Source organism: Oncorhynchus clarkii, chromosome 6 (genome assembly GCF_045791955.1).
Source record: "Oncorhynchus clarkii lewisi isolate Uvic-CL-2024 chromosome 6, UVic_Ocla_1.0, whole genome shotgun sequence".
Classification (NCBI taxonomy): domain Eukaryota; kingdom Metazoa; phylum Chordata; class Actinopteri; order Salmoniformes; family Salmonidae; genus Oncorhynchus; species Oncorhynchus clarkii.
In genome coordinates, this window is record NC_092152.1 from 20,171,656 (window position 1) to 20,193,281 (window position 21,626).

General features: G+C 43.3%; 1 protein-coding gene across 3 annotated transcripts in view; it reads right to left on the bottom strand.

Moving 5' to 3' along the window:
* Positions 1–12,741: 12,741 nt before the first annotated feature.
* Positions 12,742–21,626, bottom strand: part of LOC139410736 (3',5'-cyclic-AMP phosphodiesterase 4D-like) — an 86,069-nt gene continuing 77,184 nt past the window's right edge. For 2 of the 3 annotated variants that reach the window (XM_071156182.1, XM_071156181.1), the window contains exons 7-14: positions 17,460–17,553; positions 17,149–17,327; positions 16,840–16,938; positions 16,563–16,727; positions 16,279–16,378; positions 15,715–15,869; positions 15,185–15,490; positions 13,484–15,020 (exon numbers count right to left, since the gene is read on the bottom strand). In XM_071156182.1, the coding sequence (XP_071012283.1) occupies positions 14,541–15,020; positions 15,185–15,490; positions 15,715–15,869; positions 16,279–16,378; positions 16,563–16,727; positions 16,840–16,938; positions 17,149–17,327; positions 17,460–17,553 (1,578 nt within the window). In that variant the 3' untranslated portion in view covers positions 13,484–14,540. Of the gene's footprint in view, positions 15,021–15,184; positions 15,491–15,714; positions 15,870–16,278; positions 16,379–16,562; positions 16,728–16,839; positions 16,939–17,148; positions 17,328–17,459; positions 17,554–21,626 lie in introns of all 3 variants that reach the window. The other variant, XM_071156183.1, reaches the window with a different exon arrangement.

The following is a 21,626-nucleotide window of genomic DNA, read 5'->3' on the forward strand; positions in this document are numbered from 1 at the left end:
TTTTTCCTAGGGGTTATTGTTTATGTTCCGTTGTTTCATGTCTGTACTCTACTCGTGTTTCTTGTTTTGTTCCTTGTGTTATTTATTATTAATGTCACTCCCTGAACTTTCTTCCCGACTCCCAGCGTACACGTTACAGCGTTTGAGCCAGTCACTTGTGTTGTGACAAGGTAGGGGGGGTATACAGAAGATAACCCTATTTGGTAAAAGATCAAGTCCATATCATGGCAAGAACAGCTCAAATGAGCAAAGAGAAATGACTATCTATCAATAAATTAAGACAAAACATTTCAAGAACTTGCGCTTGAACGTTTCTTCAAGCGCAGTCGCAAAAACCATCAAGCGCTATGATTATAAAGGCTCTCATGAGTACCGCCACAGGAAAGGACGACCCAGAGTTACCTCTGCTGCTGAGGATAAGTTCATTAGAGTTACCAGCCTCAGATATTGCAGCCCAAATAACTGTTACATAGAGTTCAATTAACAGACACATCTCAACATCAACTGTTCAGAGGAGACTGCATGAATCAGGCCTTTATGGTTGAATTGCTACTAACCACTACTAAAGGACACCAATAAGAAGAGGGAACTTGCTTGGGCCATGAAACATGAGCAATGGACATTAGACCGGTGGAAATCTGTCCAAATTTGAGATTTTTGGTTCTAACCACTGTGTCTTTTTTAGACGCAGAGTAGGTGAAAGGATGATCTCCGCATGTGTGGTTCCCACCGTGAAGCATGGAGGAGGAGGTGTGATGGTGTGGGGGTGCTTTGCTGGTGACACTGTCAGGGATTTATTTAGAATTCAAGGGCAACAGCATTCTGCAGCGATACGCCGTCCCACCTGGTTTGCGCTTAGTGGGACTATCATTGGTTTTTCAACAGGGCAATAAGCCAACACACCTCCAGGCTGTGTAAGGGCTATTTGACCAAGAAGGAGAGTGATAGAGTGCTGCATCAGATGACCTGGCCTCCACAATCACCCGACATCAACCCAATTGAGATGGTTTGGGATGAAGTCGACCGTAGAGTGAAGGAGAAGCAGCCAACAAGTGCTCAGCATATATGGGAACTCCTTCAAGACTGCTGGAAAAGCATTCGAGGTGAAACTGGTTGTGAGAATACCAGGAGTGTGCAAAACTGTCATCAAGGCAAAGGGTGTCTACTTTGAAGAATTTGTTTAACACTTTTTGTGTTACTACATGATTCCATGTGTTATTTCATCGTTTTGATGTCTTCACTATTATTCTACCATGTAGAAATAAAGAAAGACCCTGGAATGAGTGGGTGTGTCCAAACCTTTGACTGGTATAGTATATTTTCCATAATTATACAGGGGGAATTGTTGATACTGTATGTTGTCAATTTTATATTCTGTATTTACTAAATATATTTTGAAACTAACTATATAGTTGTTTTCCACTGACATCGTAAAATCTAAATTACAGTATCATTCTTACAACAATATACATATTGTTATGATATTTTGAGTGAAGTAAAGTTTTGCTGAGGTAAAATGTTGTTCTACAAGGGACAAAATCTGAATAATAATTAAGGTAGTATGTTGTATTTTCATTAGCTTGCCCAGCTTGCACATTTTATTAGCTTGCTGCAATATGTATAATCTGTAACTCAATAGTAAACACTGTAATTGGGGGCTAAGTCCCACTGGGTCTAAACTAAACTAACATGTGAAATTGTTTTAAGATGGTAATACAACGGATCATTTAGATATTTGATTTTCAATTTTAGGACCCCTTTAGTTTTTTTTCAAAATGTTTTTATGAAACATTGAAATTGGCCTTACTGCTAGTAGCCCATAGAAACGCATTGAATAACAGATTCATACATTGTCAAAAAATACATCAAAAGGAAGTTTGATTTATGTGTTTGTCACATATCTGAGAGACATAAGAAGGATCAGGATTTTTATTTCCATTTTTTAAACCCATTTTGGCACTAAACTACATCTATACAGCCAATACAGTACTTCCATTCATTTTTAACTGGTACAGGGCTACCTTCAGATGAGTCTTGCAAGGCTTGTGAGTGTCCTAGAGCAAAACAACCAACATGTACATGTTCCATAGAGGGGTCATATTAGTTTGTAGGGCAAACCTTGTGGACACCACAGACATTTCTGTCATGCCCTGATCTGTTTCACCTGTCCTTGTGCTTGTCTCCACCCACCTCCAGGTGTCTCTTTTTATCCCTGGTGTATTTATCCCTGGTGTATTTATCCCTGTGTTTCGTGTCTCTCTGTGCCAGTTTGTCTTGTTTTGCCAAGTCAACCAACGTTTTTCCTAGCTCCCATCTTTCCCAGTCTCTGTTTTTCCCTAGCCCTCCTGGTTTTGACCCTTGTCTGTCCTGACATCGAACCCGCCTGCCTGACCACTCTGCCTGTCCTGACCTCGAGCCTGCCTATCGCCTGGTACTGTTTGGAATCTGACCTGGTTTATGAATGCTCGCTTGTCCTCGACCTGCCTTTTGACCTGCCTGAGCTCAACCATCTGTGCCTCCTGTGTCTGCATTTGGGTTCCACATTGTGCCCTTATAGTTTCCATGATAAGACCGATTTTCAGGATGTCTCATGGTCTGATAAACACCGCTATAGCTCAGACACCTTTCACTGTAGATGTCTCATGGTCTGACAAACACCGTTATAGCTCAGACACCTTTCACTGTAGATGTCTCATGGTCTGATAAACACCGCTATAGCTCAGACACCTTTCACTGTAGATGTCTCATGGTCTGATAAACACCGCTATAGCTCAGACACCTTTCACTGTAGATGTCTCATGGTCTGATAAACACCGCTATAGCTCAGACACCTTTCACTGTAGATGTCTCATGGTCTGATATAACACCTTTCACTGTAGATGTCTATAGCTCAGACACCTTTCACTGTAGATGTCTCATAGCTCAGACACCTTTCACTGTAGATGTCTCATGGTCTGATAAACACCGCTATAGCTCAGACACCTTTCACTGTAGTTGCGGAAGGCCGCCATTGGCAGATGGGGTGAATTGAGACGCATCAATGCAAAAAAACAACAACATATCTTTAGTTTAAATTGACAGATTTTGATGGATTTTTTTATTATACTAATTCGATTTCTGCGGTGGTGTGGACATCGACTTTAGGGATTTTAAACCCTGTGTACTTAGTGGCTTGTAGTTTGTAAATCCAGATTTAAAGATGGCGTAGCAGTCGGACGTGTGTTTGTCTTGTCCCATGTTAATAGTCTGTAAATATTAATTTATTTTTCGTATTTTTTTCAATCATATTTTAATCTCACTTTCCACCTAACAACTAAATATACTTTCGTACAACCTGCCTCGCCCAATGTGGTACGGATCTGCTATTTTTTTTATACCTTATAACTGGAACCTCCATCAGAAGCTAGCCAGCAAAATAACTAATAGTCATTGTTAGCCACTGCTAGCAGTCCTCACCTTTAGCTCGGACACCAGCCAGCTTTAGCTCGGACACCAGCCAGCTTTAGCTCGGACAATAACCTGCCAGTCTACACAGCGCGATATCAACCCAGAGGATATCGGACTGCTTTTCTCTACCACATCACCGGATTCCTGCTGCTAGCTCCGGACCATCACACTGGCTCATCGCAGCTGCTAGCTGAAACCGAGTGGCTACTGTAGGATAATGCCTCTGTCCCGAAGCAAGCACCAGTTAGCCTCGAGCTAGGCCCATCTCCCGGCCAGCCGACGGAGTACACCAGCTAATTCTTGGGCTAAAATACCTATTTTGCCAACTGGCCTGGACCCTTTATTATCGACACAGAGCCCCGCCGATCCATCACAACTGGTCTTCTGACATAATCGTCCGATGTGGTTTCAACAGGCTTTTCCGTTGTGATGTCGCCGAAGACCCATCTGCTAGCCCCGGCCTGCTAGCTTTCTGAACGCTGTGTCTCCCGCTTGCCTAGCGTAGTAGCGACTACCAAACGTCTCCCTGACTCACCTATGATCATTCGGCTACACAGCTGATGCCTGCTGGACTTTTTCATGAACACTGTACCTCATTTTGTTTATCTCTCAGCTCCAGCCTCGAACTCAGGTACTGTGTGTACCTAACTGACCCTCTCTGCCCATTCATTACCATTTACTCGTTGTTGTCTTAGCTCTCCCGACCAACACCTGTGATTGATGTATGCTTCTCTCTAATGTCAATATGCCTTGTCTACTGCTGTTTTGGTTAGTGCTTATTGTTTTATATCAGTGTAGAGCACCCAGTCCCGCTCAACATGTCTTAGACAGCTCTTTTGTCCCACCCCCCATGCACACGGTGACCTCACCTGGCTTAACTGGTGCCTCCAGAGATGCAAACTCTCTCATCGTCACTCAATGCCTAGGTTTACCTCCAATGTACTCACATCCTACCATACCCTTGTCTGTACAGTATACCCTGAATCTATTCTACTACGCCCAGAAATCTACTCCTTTTATTCTCTGTTCCCAACGCACTAGATGACCAGTTCTTATAGCCTTTAGCCGTACCCTTATTCTACTCCTCCTCTGTTCCTCTGGTGATGTATAGGTTAACCCAGGCCCTGTAGTCCCCAGTACTACACCTATTCCCCAGGACCCCCAATTTTTTACTTCTGTAACTGTAAAAGCCTTGGTTTCATGCATGTTAACCTAAGAAGCCTCCTCCCTAAGTTTGTTTTATTCACTGCTTTAGCACACTCTGCCAACCCTGAAGTGCTAGCTTTGTCTGAATCCTAGATTAGGAAGGCCACCAAAAATTCTGAAATTTCCATCCCCAACTACAACATTTTCCGTCAAGATAGAACTGCCAGAGGGGGCGGAGTTGCAATCTACTGCAGAGATAGCCTGCATAGTTCTGTCTTGCTATCCAGGTCTGTGCCCAAACAGTTTGAGCTTCTACTTTTAAAAATCCACCTTTCCAGAAATAAGTCTCTCACTGTTGCCACTTGTTATAGACCCCCCCCCCCCCCCCCCCCAGCCACCAACTGTGCCCTGGACACCATATGTGAATTGATTTCCCCCCATCTATCTTCAGTGTTCGTACTGTTAGGTGACTTGACACCCGGGCTGTCCTACAATCTAAGCTAGATGCCCTCAATCTCACACAAATTATCAAGGAGCCTACCAGGTACAACCCTAAATCCGTAAACATGGGCACCCTCAAAGATATCATCCTGACCAACTTGCCCTCTAAATACACCTCTGCTGTCTTCAACCAGGATCTCAGCGATCACTGCCTCATTGCCTGTGTCCGTAATGGGTCCGTGGTCAAACGACCACCCCTCATCACTGTCAAACACTCCCTAAAACACTTCAGCGAGCAGGCCTTTTTAATCGACCTGGCCCGGGTATCCTGGAAGGATATTGACTTCATTCCGTTAGTAGAGGATGCTTGGATGTTGTTTAAAAGTGCTTTCCTCGCCATCTTAAATAAGCATGCCCCATTCAAAAAATGTAGAACTAAGAACAGATATAGCCCTTGGTTCACTCCTGACTTGGCTGCCCTTGACCAGCACAAAAACATCCTGTGGCATACTGCATTAGCATCAAATAGCCCTCGCGGTATGCAACTTTTCATGGAAGTCAGGAGCCAATATACATAGTCAGTTAGGAAAGGCTAGCTTTTCAAACAGAAATTTGCATCCTGTAGCTCTAATTCCAAAATGTTTTGGGACACTGTATAGTCCATGGAGAATAAGAGCACCTCCTCCCAGCTGCCCACTGCACTAGGAAAGGCAAGGAAACACTGTCACCACCAATAAATCTACGATAATCTAGAAATTCAATAAGCATTTTTCTACGGCTGGCAATGCTTTCCACCTGGCTACCCCTACCCCGGCCAACAGCTCTGCACCCCCCACAGCAACTTGCTCAAGCCCCCCCCTCCCTGCTATTCCTTCAGCCAAATCCAGATAGCTGATGTTCTGAAGTTCTCTAGATGTTCTCTATACTCAAACTGTTACATACCTATATCCATCCTGCCCTGCCTTTCTAAAGTCTTCGAAAGCCAAGTTAACAAACAGATCATGGACCATTTCGAATCTCACCGTACCCTCTCCACTATGCAATCTGGTTTCCAAGCTGGTCATGGGTGCACCTCAGCCACGCTCAAGGTCCTAAACAATATCATAACCTCCATCGATAAAGACAGCACTGTGCAGCTGTCTTCATCAACCTGGCCAAGGCTTTCGACTCAATCACCGCATTCTTATCGGCAGACTCAATAGCCTTGGTTTCTCAAATGACTGGCTCGTTTGGGTCACCAAATACTTCTCAGATAGAGTTCTGTGTGTCAAAATGGAGGGCCTGTTGTCCTGACCTCTGGCAGTCTCTATGGGGGTGCCACAATGTTCAATTCTCGGGCCGACTCTTTTCTCTGTATATATCAATGATGTCACTCTTGCTGCTGGTGATTCTCTGATCCACCTCTACGCAGACGACACCATTCTGTATACATCTGTCCCTTCTTTGGACACTGTGTTAACAAACCTCCAAACGAGATTCAATGCCATACAACACTCCTTCCATGGCCTCCAACTGCTCGTAAAACTGCTAGTAAAACTAAATGCATGCTCTTCAATCGATTGCTGCCCGCACCCACCCGCCTGACTAGCATCACTACTCTGGACGGTTCTGACTTAGAATATGTGGACAACTACAAATACCTAGGTGTCTGGAGAGACTGTAAACTCTCTTTCCAGACTCACATTAAGCATCTCCAATCCAAGATTAAATCTAGAATTGGCTTCCTATTTCGCAACAAAGCCTCCTTCACTCATGCTGCCAAACATACCCTCGTAAAACTGACTATCCTACCGATCCTCGACTTCGGCGATGTAATTTACAAAATAGCCCCCAACACTCTACTCAGCAAACTGGATGTAGTCTATCACAGTGCCATCCGTTTTGTCACTAAAGCCCCATATACTACCCACCACTGTGACCTGTATGCTCTCGTTGGCTGGCCCTCACTACATATCCGTCGCCAGACCCACTGGCTCCAGGTAATCTATGTCTTTGCTAGGTAAAGCCCCGCCTTATCTCAGCTCACTGGTCACCATAGCAACACCCACCCGTAGCACACACTCCAGCAGGTATATTTCACTGGTCATCCCCAAAGCTAACACCTCATTTGGCCATCTTTCGTTCCAGTTCTCTGCTGCCAATGACTGGAATGAATTGAAAAAGTCACTGAGGCTGGAGACTCATATCTCCCTCACTAACTATAAGCATCAGCTGTCAGAGCAGCTTACCAATCACTGCACCTGTACACAGCCCATCTGTAAATAGTCCACCCAACTACCTCATCCCCATATTGTTATTTTTTTCTCTTTTGCACCCCAGTATCAATACTTGCACATCATCATCTGGACATCTATCACTCCAGTGCTAAATTGTAAATATTTCGCCACTACGGCCTTTTCATTGCCTTACCTCCCTAATCTTACTACATTTGCACACACTGTATATATATTTTTTCTCTATTGTGTTATTGACTGTACGTTTGTTTATTCCATGTGTAACTCTGTGTTGTTGTTTTTGTCGCACTACTTTGCTTTATCTTGGCCAGGTCGCAGTTGTAAATGAGAACTTGTTAGCAACTTTTTTTTATTTTTAAAACAAGCTTTCCCTATGGTTCAGTTGTTTAAGCTGGTCAGCTTTTCTAATTGAGGCTGAGGTAGGATTGCTTTGGTGTAGGTACTTGTAGTGAGTGGTTCGCCATGGGGTGGTCCTTGTCACCTACATGTATGGGGTATTTATGTTTAGCCAAACGATCCTGGAGATGTGGACATGTGCACAGTGGACATCCCAGTCTGTAGATGACATAGGTGGTATTGCAGTTAATATAAAATGTTTGATTTGATATTATGTTAGAGGCTGTATAAACAAAATCGTTTTATGTAGCCTACAATATTCCTGCAACAAAGATCCTCTTCTCTGAAAAGGTCATTTTTGATGGGGATCAATTTTACATATTACTTGACATGGACAATGCACATTGATCTAGAGGAAAAAGAAACGCACACCTAATTAGGCGAGGTGCTGGCTAGCGAAGTGGAAAACTTGAAAATAAAGGAGAGCCGCACACTCTAAGAGCTCAGATGCAAAAACGTTACATCTTTGCATCTGAGTTCTTAGAGTGCGCGGCTCTCCTTTATTTTCAATGCACATTGATCAACATTTCTGTAAATATGCCAGATTTAACCAGCTAGGTAGTTGTAGTCCCTGGGTAGGTAGATAAAACATTTTAAAAAGTATAGTAAACATTTAATAAGCATTCATTCTACAGCTGCACTGCCGACCACAATATATACCCTGAGCAAACAGAAGATGGCACTACTAAGCCAACAAAGGTCTGCTTGTCTGAAAAGTTCATATGGACATGTATTTTGATTATACAGTAGCACTCTCCAGATCCCTGCTTACCCTATATATACCACAGGAAGCTTCTGAGGGGAGAAAGGCTGGAATTGAGTGAATGGAATGGTATCAAACACATGTAAATCATGTTTGATACAATTCTATTTATTCCATTCCAATGATTACTATGAGCCTGTCCTCCCCAAAAAAGGTGCCACTTGCAGCCTGTGACTTATACCCTGAGCAAACAGAAAATGTCACTGCTCATATGAATGGAATCTGTCTTTTTTTTAAACTGTCGGTATCTGGTGTGACCACCATTTGCCTCATGTAGCGCGGCATTTCCTTTGCATAGAGTTGATCAGGCTGTTGATTGTGGCCTGTGGAATGTTGTCCCACTCCTCTTCAAAGGCTTTGCGAAGTTGCTGGATTTTGGCAGGAACTGGAACACACTGTTGTTCACGTCAATCCAGAGCATCCCAAACATGGTCAATGGTGACATGTCTGGTGATAATGCAGGCCATGGAAGAACTGGGACATTTTCAGCTTCAAGGAATTGTGTACAGATCCTTGTGACATGGGGCTGTGCATTATCATGCTGAAACATGAGGTGATGGTGGCGGGTGAATGGCACGACAATGGGCCTCAAGATCTTTGTGCATTCAAATTGCAATCAATAAAATGAAATTGTGTTCATTGTCTGTAGCTTATGACTGCACATACCATAACCCCACCGCCACCATGGGGCAAACCGCTCACCCACACTAAACCATTCACGTGGTCTGCGGTTGTAAGGCCATTTGGACGTACTACCAAATGATCTAAAACGACGTTGGAGGCAGCTTATGGTAGAGAAATTAACTTTCAATTCTCTGGCAACAGCTCTGGTGGACATTTCTGCAGTCAGCATGCCAATTGCAAGCTCACACAAAACTTGAGACATCTGTGGCATTGTGTTCTGTGACAAAACTGCACATTTTAGAGCGGTCTTTTATTACCCCCAGCACAAGGTGCACCTGTGTAATGATAATGGTTTTGAATCAGCTTCTTGATATGCCACACTTGTCCGGTGGATGGATTATCTTGGCAAAGGAGAAATACTCACGAACAGGGATGTAAACAAATTTGTGCACAACATTTGAGAGAAATAAGCTTTTTGCGCATAAGGAACATTTCTGGGATATTTTATTTCAGCTCATGAAACATGGGACCAACACTTTACATGTTGCCTTTATATTTTTGTTCAGTGTATTTCTGAATCTGTCATAATGACTAACCAGTCATCATCCCTGATCCAAGCCAACTTCACTTAACGATTGTTTAGAATCATCATCATCATCACAGACAGGCTTATCTTTACTAAATAAACTGTACAAGTTCCTATATAATGACACAGAAGAGACCAACGGGTAGGCAGAATCAACCCATGCTTTTATTTCATCTGTTGCATATAAAAACATTTTTTCTACAGTTTTCTTTTTTTTTTACTGAAAGTTTATGATCTACAGTGCTATCCAATAGACTGCAATTAACAAGGAATCCATTAAAATAACTTTATATTGTCTTGTGAAACTTCCAGACAAGTTGGCATTCTAAAGACATAACCCAAAAATAACTGTCCTGAAGACCTTTTTGAAGTTACAGTTTGTGTGTTACAGTTTGTGTATTTCTTTCATCCCATAAGAACACAAAATGAGAAAAGAACCCACCGCTTCCATTGGTCCAGGGCTGTTTAGAATCTACAGTATGCGTGTCAAAATAAGAGTCCCCATCGAAGGACGTGTTTTTAGGATGACACCCCCCCTTACGCCCACCATACCTCACTCCATAATTACTAGCCTTCTCCTCTTTAAGCAGAAAGTGGTTTTGGATATTGCATGTGGTATGAGTGAACGTGCTTGCCAAGCATGGCTGAGTAGCACATCGTGAGTGTTTCAGCCTAAATAAATGCAGCAGTGACTGAACACGTGGATGTGTCTCTACGTCTTGGTGCTTCACAACCCTATAGGATCCACCGTCCCCACAGATCCCCACAGATCCAGCTTGGCCCGAGTCGACCTGGAACTCCACAGCCATGACCTCCATTTTCAAACTTGACAACAGAATGTGTAGCACGTGCTGCCTTTTTTTCCATGTTCACATAATATTTCTGATTTGGCTGTGAAGGAAAAAGGCAACATTATTTCATGAATTCCTTTCACAACTCGAGGCCATTGTCTGGGTCAGGTCAGCTCAAACCACAAGACTACCTAATGCAGCAAACGAGGAGAAGAAAAAGAAAAGAGACACTAAAACATGGCATGTTGAATTTAAGGCACAGCCCATGGGCCAAGGAACAGCTTCCTCTAAAAAAACTATTTGGCTTTCCCCTGTCCTCCTTCGCTCTGAGCAAGCGTCTCAGATAACCAATACCAATGGATAATTTTACACTGAATAAGCATGTGTAATAAACATTCTCTCAACAAGAGGTACGCAATACAGCCACACCATCACCATAAGGGATGATAAGAGTAAATCATTTACAACAAACAGCATCATGATGAGAATAATAATAATTATAGTATATACAACACAATAAATATATGTTTGTAAACAGAGATACAACCAGATAAGTGGTATTATGGTAAGGTCATCGGGTGAGGATGGAGAAAAACAACTTGGCACAAGAACATAAGAATGAAATAAAACATTTCAAATTACACATTTCTTTTCAAATAAGCACTCTAACAATTCTTGAATTTTTTATACTGTATGTACATATTTAGAGAAAAAAAGCCTATTTGGGTATAGTAACTGGAAAGCCTGTACAGCGGTCTATGCTACAGCGAGAGCTTGACTGTACCGCCTTTATATGGCAAGAAAGACACAACTAATACAAAAATATATCAATAAATAATAGCATCAATTGTAATACCAACAACAATAGAAATGTGTAAAAGAAAGTCTCTTGGCTGAAGTGTAAAGAGTCTTGTTCAAGCCCAATGAGCACGTGAGTTTTGGCGAGTTAAAAAAAAAAAAAAAGTGAAATAGTGAGATATGAAAACATCAAGGCATTATCTATAGCCGACTTGTCTTCTTATGAGACCACTGCACCATGGAGCTGATTGTCTTGTGTTCTTGGTCAAACAAACAAATCCAAGGTTAGTGTGAGGACAATGACAGAGGGTCATGAACAGTCAAAATTATGTTTTAAATCAAACTGGATGATATTTGGATGAAACCAAATCAAAATACAATGATCAGAAGTATGAAAAATGACTGTTGCTTCTACATTGAAAAAGTTTGGGTCCCCTCCCCCATGTCAAACACTTGGATTCAGGATTATTAAAGGGATAGGGTGACATCACCCTAACTCTAATTTTAACACACCAACGGTAACATGATATTCTCTTACCTAATTTAAATAAGTACCTCCTTGTTACCAACATTTTAGAAAGAGTGTTTGCGGAGGGGTTTGGTTTATATAGCTACTCTACTGTTGCCAAATTTAGACTGTAGGGTGTCAGCAAATATAATTAAAAGTCTACACTATTAATCTATGGCAAAGATACTTACATGTCTCCCCTTTCATCTGTGTCTGGTGTTAGCTAGTGGCTAGCTAGGTCTTCATCTGTGTCTGGTGTTAGCTAGTGGCTAGCTAGGTCTTCATCTGTGTCTGGTGTTAGCTAGTGGATAGCTAGGTCTTCATCTGTGTCTGGTGTTAGCTAGTGGCTAGCTAGGTCTTCATCTGTGTCTGGTGTTAGCTAGTGGCTAGCTAGGTCTTCATCTGTGTCTGGTGTTAGCTAGTGGCTAGCTAGGTCTTCATCTGTGTCTGGTGTTAGCTAGTGGCTAGCTAGGTCTTCAGACAGCATGGAACAAAAGGGGGGAGGGTCGAACAAAACTATGACGCAGTTGTCATGTCAACACATCTGTCAGTGCTGCTGTGAACCACATCACAAGAGACATGCCGAATGGGAGATTAAAATATGTACATCATTGATGCAATTTCAATGTTGTTTGAGTTGCTTTGTGTTTCACCAAATCTGCTTGAGATGATTTTACTGCAACACTGCTCACTGCATTCAAGTTTCAGGACAGAGGCCTTTCTTAGAGCTGTCAATCAAGGCAAGCTCATGAATATTAGCTCCTCATCTTAAAACTTCCTGGTAGTTATTTGTTTGTTGTTGAACATTTCTATCCCCCCCAAATATTATGAGTGATATCTTAGTCACTCAAAAGGCTATTTTACATGGGAATCAGAATGGCTGTGACCGCTAATGTGTGAAAACATCAACCATGAAGTGCATTGGAAAATATTACTGACCTGCAGTAAGGGCTGTGGACAATTCCATTTGAAGTAAATTCAGGATATTAATTGAAATTCCTATTCAAGACTTGAAAAGAGCTATTTATTTTCAATGAGGAACTTTCAATTATTGAACCGGAATTGATTTGTTTCTTATTAGCACTCACAAATGTTGCTGTAATAATGACTGTCACTGTACATATTTCAGACATCTCACAAAGATATTACTTTATCTGAGGGATTTGAAAGATTAATCTCTGTGTTTATTATTATTTATTATTATTGAACTATTATTCAATAAATTGCGTCCCGAATATGAAATCGAATTGACCACCTCCCTACACCACAATCAGGACATGGAGACATGATTGACAAGTAATAGGAAATAAGGTCACCATGTGCGTAGCACAAAAAGTGTCGCAAGCCGCCAAATTACCAAAATTCTATTATAACATTGCTATAGGTATCAAACCCCCCATAGACTTCCACAGTACAGCAGAGTGTGGTGACATCACCTCTGTACACTTGCAGCACTCCAATGCAGCACTCCAATGCAGCACTCCAATGCAGCACTCCAATGCAGCACTCCAATGCAGCACTCCAATGCAGCACTCCAATGCAGCACTCCAATGCTTCTAACAAGCATAGCATTGTAAGATGACATGCGCTCATATTTACTGCAGGCAACAATAAGTAGAACTTCAAGGATTCTTTCTGGTCAGTCATACAAAATGACTTCATTCAACGTAAAGTCAAGTATGTGTCAACATGTGACATGTTTTTCTTCAGGGAAAACAATCCTTGAAATGATTGTTGCACGATCCGAACATTGGGACAGTGGTATGGGAGTAATAGTGTAAATGCTTTTTGATAAACGTGCAATCCCAAATCAAGCCCTAGCACCTACCCTTTAGGCCCTCCTGTAGATCTGAGAGGATTGGATCCTCTAATATCTATCCAATCCTCTCAGATCTACTGCGTAGAGGGTAGGGGCAAGGGCTTGATTTGTAAGTCTGAGAATACTCCCCAATACTCCCCCAAAACAATAAAAAGTTTTTACACACAGAAAAGCAGTGGCAGATGAGGCATTTCTCATCAACAGTTTTCAAGTGCCTTTCAAATGTTTTCAAAAGTCACTTTTTTTTCTTGGTTATAACAAAAGTAGAATCTACAATAGATCTCCATGTTATGTATGGTACGATACAAAAACTCTATCGAGGTTAAACCTAGCATTAGAGCTGTAAGATCTTAGCCTTTTTAGTCAGGTTTTCAAGGAAGACTTCAACTTCAGAAAAGTGTCTTGATAAATTCCCACAATGCATTTTTCTCTCAATGTGCTGCAGCGCCCCTCTCCATCCTGTCCTGTTGGGATTTCATTCATCCAGACCACACAACAACGTAGCGTGTTGCTTTGCTGATAAATACAAACAACTAAGAAAAACAGACACTATAGTCACTTCTGAAGAATGGGCACTTAATAACAGACAGAAACACCGCCATTGGTCAGCCAAGGCTGAAAGGAGTAGAGATATATGAACAGCATGAAACACACTCTAAACTCTAATCATAATCCTTAATGTAACTTCAACACACTAGGACTAGGTTTTGAAGTGAAATAACACACAAACTACTCCGGTACAAACGGGAATGGAAAAAAGTTTTCCTGAGTGCAAAAAAGTTGTAGAAGTACCAGTGGGTGTGTCTGAGAAGCTGACCAAGGATGAGGAGGGAGGAGTGGCCAAGGGGTGAACAGCGTGCGCTTTGGAACCCTAAACATAAATATATCAAAAAAATAACAGACATAGTCCATAAATCCCCCAAAATACTCTAGAAATAATCATCTCTGGTTACTAAGAAGAAAAGTTTAGTTGCAGTGCATACACTGCTATGTATCGGCTGGTTTCTCCTCGCCCTTCTCTTCCCCTTCATCCCCCTCCTCTTCCTCCTCCACTACACAAGGTTGTGATGAAGAGGACTCTCCCTCCACTTCCTCTTCCTCCTCCTCCCCCACCTGTTCGTCCAGTAGTATCTCTGTCGACTCTGAGTCCTGCGTACAGAGTGTTTTTGAGTCACTACAACTGTTCTCCTCTTCTTCATCCTCTTCCTCGGGTTGGCTGCCACTGTCCTTCTCCGTGTCTGATTCCCCGTCCTCCTCCAGGGTGAGTTCAAACTGGAACTTGTCCCCTCCAGGGGGGCGGCTGCCGTCCTCAGGCTCGTCCAGGGTGGGTGAGGGGCTCTGGGGGATGGTGCTCTGGTACCACTCCCTGTTGTCCTCCAGAGTGTCCAGGATGTCCTGAGCGTCAGGGTGGACCAGATCTGCCCATGTCTCCCATAGAGGGTGGACGATGTAGTCAATAAAGCCCACCTGGAGAGAGGACAGAGAGGGTTAGGGTTAGTGAAAAACAATAGAAAGGATTTGTGTGTGTGCGTGTGTTTGGTGTGTGCGTGTTGTTTGGGGTTGTATGAGTGTTTTGGTGTGGTTTGTTTCAAAGCAGAGTGAGTGTTTCAGTCCTGGTTTGTTGGGGGTACCTGGCTCTTCTGGACAGAGGCGTTGTGTTTGTCACACATAGGGCTGATCTCCATGCCTCTCTCCCTCTCCCTGTCCCCCTGGGTGAAGAACTCTTCCATGATGCGGTCGGTCCACTGGCGGTACAGCTGCAGGGGCTTGGTGGGGTTACTCAGGTCTGCACAGTGCACCATGTTCTGCAAAACTTGGATCCTGTCAGAGTAGTTGTCCAGGAGTAGAACTCCAGAGCTGGTCACCTTCTTGGTCTCCACCATGGTCTTCAGGTCAGCCAGGAGGTTCATGTGCTTGGACATGTCAGTCGCTAGGACCTGGGAATCACCAGAGACACAACACAGGCTGTCACAATACTGCCAGGGACAAACCAATAGAACACATCTTCTATATTAATGGAGAGTTTGGTAACATCTGATAACATAGAATAAGTAAACAGTAGCACTCAAGTATAACCATGGACATTTTTTCAGCTGATGTGAACACTATTTCAGAGATGTTCCTATTGCTATTGGTTACTGATTACTATCCAGTCACTAACGATGTCGATGACCATCTTGCGCAGTGATTGTCGTTGTTTTTTGGTCAGGTTCTGGAAGATGTCACAGTTCTCTTCCTGAAGCAGCTTGAAGCCCACAGCCAGGTGGTGGTTCTCCAGGACTGACGAGTCATTGTACATGAGGGCCAGCTCTGAGTCTGGGGGACAAACACACATACACTGACTCAGATGTTTGACATGTTCAATGAAGAGGTGTTGTTGAGGTCCTTATAGCTTTAACATAAATATTCACTTAAACAGATCTGGTGTTCTGGCTGACAGAGGCTCATTCTAGTGTTTCCTGACTGACGACTCCTACTGCCTTCGCTGCAGGGCATCCCCCTCTGGACTTCAGGGAGACACCACATGGCACAACGGAGGAGGAGGTGTGTGTTTGTGTGTGTGTGTGCACATGGGTGGATTGAATCTCTCAGTAGGGTTGTTAAGTAACCTGTGTGCTTGAAGTTGAGTGTTAATCCCAAATGCGGGGGAGAGACAGAGGGCATCCATCATGCCTTGTGAAAATCAGTGACGGAACTGTTAAGTCAGGTCTGTATTTAGACTCACTGGTGTTGATGAGGAACTGGTTGGAGACTCCAGGGTGGTCCACGTCATGAATAGCACTGGCAAATATGGCAGCTAGGATCTCCAGGTCTGTGAACACAGCCTGGGAACAGCAGAGAGGACAGTACAGGGTCACACCAGCCATTCAACCAAATAACAGCAATCACAAATCTGTCAGTTACAATCCTGACAAATTAAAGCTGAAGTATATTTTTGTGGGTCTAGGTTTTGTACAAATACAAATGCAGTATTATTGATGAATTGACTGATTGATTGAGGGGACCAACCTCTAGAGCGGGGGTGGATAGCAGCACGTGAGTGGACTGGGTGACATCAGCAGCATGGATGTTGTTGTGGTAGGCCACATCGCCATGGTAATGGTCTTCTAAGGTCATCAGGTAGGTTATAAAAGTGTCGAGTGGAATTTTAAAAGTTTTTAACAAGTCTCTTTCCTATAAGAAAAACAAAACAAAAACATAATATTGTATTGTAATAGGCTGTGGATACAAGTCATGTTAGTACAATCAACAAAAATAAAGCAGATCAAATGTAACTTATCTATACCTGGAATATAGTGTGCATCATGACGGTCAGGGGCCTGTTCCCAGAGAACTGAGTGACTTTGAAAACGTTAAGGCCCCATTTATTTACATCCTCCAGCTCCTGCAAAGGGAAAACAACCATTCTTACACTGATACAGTCGTTTTAGAGCCTCACTCTCTTGGTCTTCTCCTCTTTCTCTATCCCTCCTCTCTAGATCTTTCCCTACAACCCTCTCCCCTACATGACCCTCTATCCCTCTTTCTCCCTCACCCTGTCTCTTCATGTCTCCTCGCCCTCCCTTTCCTAACCCTCTCTCCCACTGCTGCCCACCTTAGCCAGTTCGTCCTCTGTCTCGCTCTTGACTCCAAAGCGGGGTATGTTAGAGTTGGTGAGGCTGGAGCTGTGCTGCAGTTTCTTCACTCCACTGATCTCAGACATGGGTCTATTCTTCTTGTCTTCCTTCTCCTTCTGCGTCTGGGGAGTCGGCATCTCCACCTCGTGCTGCTTGTCTGTGTCAAACACATAGAATAAGAGACAGTGAGTGAGATATCCAATAGGGTGCCATTTGGGACACAGCTCTGGTCTCTCTACAGGGTCCAGAATGAGCAGGGAGGAGCCCAGTGGTAACTGTGGTCACTCACCCAGGAAGGTGCTGGAGATGAACTCTGACACCTGGTTCCCTGAGCGACTCATCTCAGACAGGTGGCTGAGCTCCCTGTTCAACATTCTCTTGAACTGGAACACAACACACACACACACACACACACACACACACACACACACACACACACACACACACACACACACACACACACACACACACACACACACACACACACACACACAGAGAGAGAAAGGGGTTACAGTGTGCAGTGTACCAGGAAAAAAATATGGATTTACATTCTGCACTGGATGTGTCAATCATGATTTTGTATGATTTAAGTTAACTTGGTGGAATCCTGAATCACAAATTGGAGGATTCTCTATGGCCATATCTGCCATTGAGGGCCAAAGTCATATTTTATATATATTTTTTTTATTATTTTACACCCCGTTCTTGTCTCATCGCTGCAACTCCCCAACAGGCTCGGGAGAGGCAAAAGTGGAGTCATCAGTCCTTCGAAAAATTAGACCCGGCCCACCACATGGAGTCGCTAGAGTGTGATGAGCCAAGTTAAAGCCCCACCTGCCAAACCCTCCCCTAACCCAGACGACACTGGGCCAATTGTGCACTGTCCTTTGGGACTCCCAAAGTGGTACAGCCTGGGAATGAACCCAGGTCTGTAGTAATGCCTCTAGCACTGTGATGCAGTGCCTTAGACCACTGCGCCACTCGGGAGGCCCCAGCTAAAGTAATTTATAAAGGTAGGAGAGTCTTTTAGAAGGGAAACAGCAGACACTGTGAGACACCACACTTTAATCTGTGAGACACCACACTTTAATCAGTGAGACACCACACTTTAATCAGTACTATTACAGCATGCTCCACACACACACACACACACACACACACACACACACACACACACACACACACACACACACACACACACACACACACAGTTGAGAGGTTGAAGGGAGTACAGATCAGGTGAGATACCTGCTGCACCCCCCTGCTAGCAACAGTTCTGAAGTAATCAGTAACCCAATTCTCCGTCACCCATTTTCATTCTCCCTATCCTTTGCTCCCACTCTCCCTCAGTCTCGCCCTCTGGAATGGTAGACCCAAATTTAGCTTTGGCCTTCGATTTGGAGGACATTCAGAGGAATCTGTAGCTGAACTCTTAAAAAACAGTGATTGCGAAACCAGGCTGAAGGCTTCAGCGAGCGCTGCGAAGCAGTTCCGTAAAATGATACATTCTCTCACACTTTCCCGCAGCGCTCTCTCACCACAGCTACATCAGCGGTCCCAACCCACAAATGTATTTGGTTAAGCACACAGAAGGCTATATGAAGGCTGTATCTAGTTATATGTATCTAGTTTCACACATATATAGGCTATAATTTGTAAATTAGATTTAGCTACAATATCCCATCGCAAGTAGATAAAGCCCAATAACCTATAGTGATATTTCTAAGAGCGTCTACTATTACAATATGATATTACAATATTATTTTGGGACAATATTTTATCGATATTTGTCTCCAAGTATTGATTAATAAAATCAAATTTTTTTGGGCTACTGTAGGTAGCGTTAGCTAGCGCTAGTCGGCTGTACCTGCACCAAAACTCCGATATCTTTCATCCTATAGCTGGTTCTCCATATTCTTTTAAAATAGTGAGCCAACATGTTTTTAGCACTATTATTTCCCTGACTGATCAGAACTTGTTTTCTCATGCTCTCTATTGTCTCTCTGCAGCAGGTATTGACAGCAATTTGTTTTGAACGTCAAAATCATAGTCAAATCGTGAGAATCATGAGAATATCGTATCGTGAGGTCCCTGGCAATTTTCCAGCCCTAGCGTCTGCTGTCCTCAACTGTAGTGCTGACAACATTTACATTTCATTCTAAACCTGGCAATTGTTGACCCCGCGTTAGCCTGGCCAAACTAAGGGATTTGAACTCAACACCTTCAAGCGACCTTATCCAATGATCAAACAGACATACACTGTGTATATGAGTGTGGAACAAAGTGCTGAACATCTCTGTATCGCTGGACATGTTGGTGAAGCTTGAATCTTCCCTTCCTTACAATTGAGTCGCTGCAATTATTTTGGTACCCAAAGCAAAATAATCTTTGTTCTAGAAAGTGACTGCCGTTGATACATGCCTTTGATATTCACCAATGCACTCAATGCCACCCTTTCCCACACAGCAAATCCCTTTTCCTGCATTTCATACCAAAACTAGTCCCTGTAAGCTATAAGCTATAAGTCATGTGGACATACTGTTCCACAGAGACATCTGTAGCCGGCAGTGAGAGCAACACCATTATCACACCAACTGGGGGGAGCTGCAGACGACACACCCAGCCACACTAACATTTATTTATAATGCCAGAAGTACAGATGGATTATAACATAACACCTTTGTCTCTCTATTTACAGCTCAAATAAACAAAGTTCAAGTGGATGTCAGGGACAAGCCTGCTTTTCCTTTGTCTGGTAATGACATCATTCTCACCTCATCAGAGGAATGATGGCTGCTTTTTCAGAAAACAATATATTAATAGTATTAGAATAATAAAATCCACCTCACATCTTACCTTGATATATCCCCAGGACACAGAGAGCAGGTAGTTGGCCTCAGGCATTTTGAAAAAACAAAATATGTGGTCCAAATATAAAGAGAACAGGCAGACTAGAGCCAGCTACAGCACAGAAAAACAGGCGAGAGAGACCACCAGCAAAAGCAGCTCAATACAGCGAGAGCACAGAGTCCATGAATAAGAGGAGCTTTGAGGTGTACAGCAGGTCCATCCACTGAACACAGTCTGTCATATCTGCTCCGTTCCTCCCTATTGGGAAAGCAATAGTCCAGGATCCTGACTGGGGTACTGCACTCTGGGGTAGCAGTGGACAGAGTGTAGGTGCCCGGGGCTCTGATGAGAGCATCCTCTCACACACACACACACACACACACACACACACACACACACACACACACACACACACACACACACACACACACACACACACACACACACACACACACACACACACACACACACACACACACACACACACACACACACACACACACACACACACACACACACACACACACACACACACACACACACACACACACACACACACACACAGCTGGGGTGAGTGAATAATAGATGAAGTGAGAGGAGGATGCTTGGATGCTGCTGGTGCTCGTGGAGCGAGAAGGTCTCCTGTCAATGGTTTGTAAATAAGGTTGCTTCTGTCTGTCTATCACACACACGGCTGCTGCCCTCATCCACACACACAGCCTATCAGGGAGAGGAAAGGGAAAACAGTGAGCTCATCACCACAGCTAATTGGCTGGACAGGAGCAGAGTGAGCTCATCCTTCTGTGTAATTGGTTGAGGTGGAGGTTGGAAGTTAGTCCTCTGAGGAGTTTTTTTCCCCATATTTTTTATTTTTTTGTGCAGTACAGCGGGATGGGGACATACTGTTTGCTTGTGCTGTGTGTGTGTCATCTAGCTGAGGTAATCTGTGAGACATTTGCTGGAAGCGGAGATTGTCTCATCTTGGTCATGCAATATTCACAATGAAAATAATTCAGGCAAATTTCCTGGGAGAAAACCACACGTTTAAATCCCATTAAACTTTCACAAGTCATGAGCATCACTGGACTGTCTGGAACAGTTAGTACAGCATAGATAATAGTGTATGCCACTTCACTAAGGGTCATACATGAAGCTGGATTCCATTTGTTTGACTATGAGACCATGGCTTTGTCCTTTGGTCAAAAGAAGTGCACTATATAGGGAATATGGTCCCATTTGGGACACAACCCATGGTCCAGAGTTGTATGGCGAGCTTTCTCTGAACTGGGGATGGGTACAGCACCACTGTATGTGTACATCTGAAGCAGTTTGGATGGAGTATGGATAGATGGTAGTCAGAACACATTGAAATCATTAACAGAGGAAAAGTGAGCAGGATAGAGTTTTGCTTAAATTAACATGCCACCTCAAAGTATTTAGAATGGCAAACTAGACTGGTGGGGAAGACTTAGACTAGTACACTATTAGTTTCCTACATAAAACAATGAAGTAAAGCTTTGGAACAACCAAAATACCCTCAGTAGATGGTAGACAGACAGAGCCACTATATCAGTGTGAGGGTACTGTCGTGTCTCAGATTACTTTA